The 8,012-nt window shown below is 50.7% G+C and overlaps 1 protein-coding gene across 1 annotated transcript in view; it reads right to left on the reverse strand.

The window, feature by feature from the left end:
- Positions 1 to 6,532, reverse strand: part of CACHD1 (cache domain containing 1) — a 231,837-nt gene extending 225,305 nt beyond the window's left edge. Inside the window, exon 1 of the mRNA XM_081225215.1 lies at positions 5,697 to 6,532. Within this exon, the coding sequence (XP_081081341.1) occupies positions 5,697 to 5,936 (240 nt within the window). The 5' untranslated portion in view covers positions 5,937 to 6,532. The remainder of the gene's footprint in view (positions 1 to 5,696) is intronic.
- Between the last annotated feature and the right edge of the window lie 1,480 nt (positions 6,533 to 8,012).

Consider the following 8,012-nt stretch of genomic DNA (forward strand, 5'->3'; position numbering starts at 1 on the left):
GACCACATGTAGCTTAGATTTCAGTTGCATTCGGGCTCTGGAGTTGCATGTTTGTTGGCTTCCAGGTTCTGTGCACTGGCACTAAATCAATTGTCCCATATTTATTTCTGTTTACTGACTTTTCCTATGTTAGACCTTGTGCTCAAAGATACTTCCATCCATTAACCAAATGAAGCACAAAGACACTCAAGTTCAGGGTGATTTAATAACATGCTGGAAGTGACACAGTTAATAACTAGCTGAGTCAAAACTGTCGCCCTTTATACATTTTTGACTTCCAATACACTTTTACACCAGGTTCAAGCAGATTCAAAACAAATCCCACTGCACATAATACCTAGCTTCCAGAGTTCTGCACGTTTCCTGTCTGCTCATCCACTTAAGCTCAAGGAAGGAACTCTCTTCAAGCAGCAACCAGAAATAGCACCAAGTTAGAAAGTGTAAAACCATCTCCTTCCCCTCCCCCACACCCCACCAGGCTCAAGTGCGACTGGCAGGAAAAGCATAAGCACAGGCGACGATGCCAGCTAAGACAGGTATCAGTGGAGAGCAAGGGGAGGAAGTACTAAGCGCACCAGGGAGAGTCCCTCAGAAGTGATTCAACATGCTTTTCCTTGCGCTCATTCTCACCAAGTTCAACTCAAAGTCATCTACCAATGGTCAATTTTCCTCTACTCCAAACCTTCAATCTCAGAAAAAAACAAGGCCAGTTTTCCCACTAGGGCTTATACTGTGTACAAGGCATAGAATCAAACAACATTATTTGCAAATATAGGTGATTATTTCATCCCTAAAACATTCTCGATTGCTTAAGTACACATTCAAATCATCCTAAAACATGCCATTCCTGGTATGGTGGACATGATTAAGGGGCAAATGCCAACCTTGTCTAAACATAACTGCAAATCAGCACGCAGTTATAGTAGAGCCACAAAGATGTTTATGTCCAATAACCACAGAAACTCTGGGCGTGATGGCCAAAGAAATGAGATAAGACGTGTGGCCATATGCAGAGGTACAAGAGTCACAGCCACCCCCCTTTTCAGGTGCTTAAGATATAACAGCTACCTTGTCCAGTACCACCAAAGGACATTAGAAATGTCTGGTGAACTGCTGATTTGGTTACCCTTAATGTCTGAGGCTGTTTCTGCTTGCAGGACTGGCCTCTGTGTGTGGACAGTTCATTTAAAAGGCCAAGGGAGGAGTAGCCAACTTCTGTTGCCTCACCAGATGGGCTTCGGCAGCCCTCCTCTGTACTCCCGTAATGCCCTGTTCCTCTCTCTACCATGGCACTAGCCCACTGCTTTCTAACACCTCTCTGCCTCTCCCTAACCCCCGTATCATACCACCTACTTTTGTTATCTGTCTGCATCATCAGTTGAGAACTTCAGGGCCTGGACCAGACCTTATTTACCTTGTATCCCAAGCTTAGCCTAACCCAAGGCCCCTCAGAGAATAGAAGCCTCCCCCAAAAGTTTGTTGAATGTATGCCAATATGAAAAATGAACTTACGTAACGCTGTCCTAGGGCATACAAAGAAGGCCTCCCCTTATACTTTCAGCTGTAGCCACTATTTACAACACTGCTCTATATTTTCAGTCAACACCTCACCCCTTCAGCAAGAGCCCTTCAGTTTCTGAAGTCATGACTGTCCTGGCTGCTGCTCCTTCTTCCATTTGAGTTCAAGCTCAAGTTTGTCCTTCTGGTATTTCTTCTGTCCCTGCTGGAAGGACCCTCCTCACCCACCCCTTTTCCAAGCCCCATACAGCAGCTGTCCAACCAACCTGCTAGTGTGTCTGCCAAGTTCACAGTGACTATGCCCAGCCCAGCAGAGCTGAGTTAGAGCTAACATCAAGGCGGGCACCCTGGACGTGTGCCAGGCCCTTGCTGTTAGGAAGCCTGTATTGTCATATAATGTTAAATGGGCCTTATAAGTGCCTGGTGAAATGGCTCCCAGAGCCCGATATGCCTTCTAACAAGCAGGCATTGTTGCTTAACTGGTTTACCTGTGCAACCTTACCTCCGCCTGCACGTTGCAAACTCCTTAAGGGGCTGTGCTGCGATACCTCCCTGTAAATCCCCCAAATACCCAGCTAGCATAATGCTCTGTGCTCAGCCAGCTTCCAAGGAATATTTCTCCATTTAAGAACAACCACGTCCATCAACAGTTCCCAGCCCCAGCTTCACATCAGCAGGTGCTTTCACACACGCTATTGCCATTAGGTCCACAGAGCAGACCTCTAGGAAGAATCATCATTTCCAGGTTTGCAGATAAAGATCACCCAACTTCTCAAGTGGCAGAGCTGGAACCCAGGTTTCCAAAAATCCAGTGTGGAGTTCTTTCCACTCCACGACGCTCTTCGATAAAAACTTGTTGCATGAATGAAAAAACAGAAGCAAGCCTCCCTGGACACAGCCACTCTCTGCTCCCTAGATCTCAACGTTGATGGCTTCACTCCACGAGACCCCTGAGGAGATGATGATTAGGTTTTTGACTTTTATCCATGATGTATGGGGTCTGCTGCCAGGGGGGCAGTATTCAGTGGCAGCTTTCCCAGGGCACTGGCAAATTAGCTGGTGCAGATCATTTAGAGTTTTTGTTTTGTTTTGTTTTTTTAATTTTGTCCATTACTAAAAAGGAACCACCACAACAAAAAAAACATGAGCAGGCAGCCTCCATGAGAAAACCTTTCCAAGAAAATCTTTAAGATAGATCGCTTTTCAAACTGTCTTCTCTATCAGCAAGCACAAAAACTATGCCATGGGAAACTACAGTGCTGAAAGAAGGCCTGGGTTTTGTTTTTGTAAAATTACTCCTTGTGCCTGTCCTGTGAGAGAGGTGGCAACAGGCCTCCTTGGAAGGCTACTTTGCAATTTCTCAAAATTAAAAATGGTCCTTGGAGAATTTCAGCAGCAGCAACTGAAGTCTGGAAATAGGCTTTTAATGTATAAACTGACCGACAGAAAGTTTCTTGTCAAAGAAGATGCTGTCCTGAAAGGTCTGCACTGTACTGGAAATGCCAAGGTCAAGTGAAAAGAGTCAATCCCTTAATCAAGGGAGGACATTCTTTTTCTGCAAAGAGACATCATCTCTCCCCAACCCCCTCGTATCCACAGATGGAAGTTTGACCCTGCTCACCTTAATGCCCAAATGAGGCTACCTGCCTCTGAGCAACAGATTAGCTCCACAGCTATAAAATCCAACATGTCACAAGGAAGGACTATATTATCTGCACTTTAGGCAGCTAAACCCATATAATTTCAGACACACTGAACAAATCCAAGAGGTTTACGGAGGAAAATGTGAGGCTCGAAACCTTTGTTCTACGGGCAAAAAATCTAACCTGCCTTAGATTTTTACAAGTGTTCCCTCCCCCCAAAAGCTGACAGTCTAACAAAATTGAAAAGAGACCCTTTCCCCAATTTTCCCAGAAGGAGGCAAGTGGCAGATCAATGTACAGCTCAAGAAGAAGAATTTAAATACAGTATGTGCTGCTCCTTTCAAAAAAGGAGAGAAGCCACTTCACATTTTGCCAGACAAAACCCTGTCCCCAGGAGGCCAGTTTCCACAATGAGGTTGCAAAGGTGTTAGAAAGAGGCCAGTTGGGAGGAGATAAAGGGCCATTTGGGCACAAACCCCCCACTGATCAGAGCTTTTTTTTCTGAAGTGTCTCCTTTTCAACAGGGAAGCCTTTTAAAACTACATTTGCTTTGGATCCCTACCTGAATGACAATGTGTTGGGATCCGATTTCACCTTTTGTCAAGGATCGGGTGAGAAACAGTAAAACTGCTGTCAGCATCTTAGAAAAAGCTAGTCCTTAGCTTATATGGTGAAGGGGGAAAAAAACCCTGAGGTTCCTTGTCCAGCCCTAGTGATGGGATGAAGGTGATAAATGCCTGCTAATCTTACAAACACAGTCCAAAACTGCAACGTATTAAATTTCCTTTATTAAAAGAGGGTCTCTATGCAAAAATGCAATTGTTTGTCCTCTGAATTGAAACATTCATCAGTGGAAAAAGAAATTCTCGTTTATCCCTAACATTTTAGTTCATTTCCTCTAAAGGTCACTTCACTCCTAAGATCTCTGTCAGCAATCCTCAGAAATCAGAAAACGCATATGGAAAAAATTATAACTTAATCTGAACCTAAAAGATCTGCATAGAAAAGTTAAATGACGTATCTTAAAAGCTTGTCTACTATTATGCACAAGAAAAATCAGACTCTATTGCACTTCAGGGCCGGTGCCTGCAAATAAACGCAGCATTGCCATTCAAGCAAACCATCCACTCCTCAGCCTCACCTCACTCCTAAAACAAAACAAAAAACCCTACAGTCTTTCCAGCGGTAAAGGTCTGTGGAACTAGCTTTAGGAAAACTGTATCATCCTGGGAGGAGACTGGGGTGTGTGTGTGGGGGGGGCGTAGGGTTAGGGAGAGAGGTTTAAATTAAAAAGAAAAAAAAGGACATCAGAAACCTGAGTCCCAAGTGACTTTAAAACACCTCTCCCGGTGGGAGGTAGAAGGGTGGTCACAGTAGAATCGAAATCAGAAACCTATTCCAAGAACACATTCCTGGAAACTTCGCTCTTTCGAAGACCACATTCATCACCGTTATTATTGTTAGAAGACATAAGAGGATGAGGTTATTTTACGGAAGAATGTTATAGCTAAGGTTTCAGACTCGGAATGTCATCTCAACCTCTCCTCCTAATCTAGTGGGCCAAGGAGGTTAAAATAACGGCGAGATAGAATCTCCAGGTGGTTTCTGTTTAGCAATTTTTTACTACTACTGGTTATTAGTAACATCTTCAGGATTCCTTACTAGCCTCGGGCAATCTTCCTTTAGCCCCCTTCCTCTCCTGGGGAGGATGGACCTGGGAAACAATTTAGAGAAATGGGAACCTTATTCACTATGCTCCCTTTTTCCTCCCCCCCCCCCAAAAGGCATACACAAAACAAAAACAGCCGACAGCGCGCAACCGACAACAGCGACAGCGGAAAGCAACAACAAAAAAAAGTCCACCACACAGGACGAGTCGGGAATCTACCCGGAGTCTACCAGGCCAGCCCCTCCCCCAATACACCCGGGCGGGGAAAGGGAGCGCGGAGTTCACTCTCTCGGCCGCTCTCAGCCGGGACCCCAGGTGGCCCTGGAGCTGCTGCGCACGCAGCGATGCCTCCCCTCCCGGCGCCCACTGCTGCGCCTAGGTCTGGGGGACCCGAAGAGGTGATCAAGGGGGTACACTGGGGGCCTCGGAAAATCATCCGGGCCAGGCGGGACCGGCTGTCCCGGGATGGGTACACAAAGAGGGAAGGGGAATTTGCAGGGGTGGAGGAGTAAAAAAGACTGCGGGGAAATGCGTGCAAATTAGGAAAGGAGGTGCGAGGGAACCTGAGAATCCTTGCCGAGATAATGGAACTGTGCCGGGGGGCGGGGAAAATGGGTCTGTGCAAAGGGCAGGGGCTTCTGCAGAGGAGAAAGGGAAGGGGACCCGAGTGCTTGGAAGAGGAGTTGGTGTGTAGTCAGGGGGTCCATAGGGAGGGCGGAGGTGTCCGGGGCAAAGGGGGCTCTGTGCATGCCAGCGAGGTCGGTTCTCGTTTAAGGGGACCTGTACTGGGGATGGGACCGGGCTCTGCGCGGAGAACATAGGCGGGATGCCTGGCAAGTTCGCGGGCGCGAGGGGGGGCCCCTTACCTGCATGGTGACGACCCCCAGCTCCTCGGCCGCCAGCCTCCGCATCTGGCTCGCCAGCACTTGCGCCTCGTCCAGGATGGAGAAGTCGGCGTCGGCCCCGGCGCCCAGCAGCCAGCCCGCGGCCAGGCAGAGCAGCCAGAGGGGCGGCCGCCGCGCCCCAGCCCGGCCGAGCGAGCCCCGACCCCCGCGGGCCAGGGCGGCCGCCTCCGCCGCCTCCTCTTCCTCCGGCTCGCGGGCCATGCCGCCTACCCCCACCCCCCGCCGACGGGCTCCAGGCGCCGGGAAGCGGGGAGGGAGCTCCGGGAGGTGCGCCCAGGGCCCGCTCCGCGCACCCAGCAAAACTTTCTCGCCCTTCTGCAGCCGCCTCTCAGCGCCGCGGCGGCTCCCGAACTTAGGGGGCGCCCAGCTACGGCGCGGGAGCGCTGGCGGCCACCATCTCCGGGCTCCGGTGGCCGCGGCGGGAGAGGAAGCAGCCGTCCGCGGGACCCCGGCGCCGGTGCGGCCCCCGCGGTGCGGCGGGCGGCTGGAAGAGCTGCGGCGTTCGCACCGGGTGCGTGGCCGCGGGGCTGACAGGCGGAGCCGCCGAGCTTTCGCTTCCCGCGGGTCCCGGCCGAGCGAGGCGTAGGCGGCGGCGGCGAGGGCGGGCGGCTGCACCCGCGGAGGAGGAGCGGCGATCGGGCTGCTATGCTGGGACAGCCACCCGAGCGAGGCGGGAGAGGGGGAGGTTTAAAAAAACAAAAACAAACAAACAAAAAAAGCACACTGAAAGAAAGAAAGCCAGCGACGGGGGAAAGGGAGGTGTCTGGTGCCACCACGCTGCGCTCCGGCTCCGTGCACTTCCCGACCCGGCGGCCGCCGCGGCTGCGGTGATTTATGGAAGCGGGGAGAGAGGCGGGGACATTCCCCCGGTCGCCCCTCCCCTCTCTCTCCCGCTCCCGCCTCAGAACCGGCCCCTCGAGACGCCACGGGCCCGAGAGCAGGCTCTCGGCTCGGGTACCAGCCCTGCCGGGGGTGGGGTCCCTGGGACCTTCTGGTTGCCGGGGACAGCTGCCCACCCCAGCTCTCACCGCCTCCGCCCTCGTCAGGGACTCCGGGGTCCCACCCATCGAAAGTCCCTTTAAGTTCTAGGACGCTGGCTTTCTGCCTGGCGGAGATTCGGGAGGGAGGGGACTGCTGTTTGTGCGTCCACTGCTCTTCTTCGATGTTATTAATAAAAATAGCTAGCATTCGTTGAATCAACGGATTCCTTTCTTTTTCTTTTTCTTTTTTTTTTTTTTTTTTTTGACCAACGACTGTGTGCCCGGCCCAGTGCTCTGGGGTTTGTATACATTATCCTTTAATCCCCACCACATCCCTGTGAGGTACTATCTTTATCCCAAAATTTTAGGTAACAAAGACCGCGGCTTAGAGAGGTGGAATGAATTGCCGAAGGTCACCCAGGGGATAAGAGGCAAATCCAGAATTTAAGCAGATCCGAGACTCTTGCTCTTAAATAGGACATAATTCTTTCTGCCTCTCTTTGGAAATGAACTATCTGATCCCGTCAAAAGCAATAAACAAAACAAAACAACCCCCACAAAACTACTGAGCGGGAATTCGCCCCACAACAACTAATTTCTCTGAAGCCTGGGGAGGCAGTGTGCTTCCTTCCTGCTGCTGACTCCTGGCTCAGGCCCTCTGAGAGATCACCTGTTGGAAGCACCTGGAACAAATGGATGAAGGTTGTGGTGGGGGCCGTTCTTAGAAGCCTCAGAAGGTTCCTGCTTGTAGGTTCCTAGAGGAGAGAGCCGTGCCCCGGAAGATGAAGGCTGCCTAGCAGAGGCGGTAGCAGGACTAGAACTCGGCGTTGGTGGTCTCTTCACTTTACAGCAAAACCTTATGTTTTACTTCTTTGACTATATTGTATTAAAACCCCATTTGGGGGCTTCCCTGGTGGCACAGTGGTTAAGGATCCGCCTGCCAGTGCAGGGGACACGGGTTCGAGCCCTGGTCCGGGTAGATCCCACATGCCACGGAGCAACTAAGCCCGTGCGCCACAACTACTGAGCCCGTGTGCCACAACTACTGAAGCCCGCGCGCCTAGAGGCCGTGCTCCGCAACAAGAGAAGCCACCGCAATGAGAAGCCCGCGCACCGCAACAAAGAGTAGCCCCCGCGAACCGCATCTAAAGAAAAGCCCACGCACAGCAACAAAGACCCAACGTAGCCAAAAATTAAATAAATAAATAAATAAATAAATAAATCCCATTTTACCTCGCAGCTGTTTCTCAGTTCTGAATTCCCCAATCAGTGTTATCTCTGCTATACTCTATGTTTT

This window comes from Mesoplodon bidens (assembly GCF_964165515.1).
Source record: "Mesoplodon bidens genome assembly, chromosome: 2".
Taxonomy (NCBI): Eukaryota; Metazoa; Chordata; class Mammalia; order Artiodactyla; family Ziphiidae; genus Mesoplodon; species Mesoplodon bidens.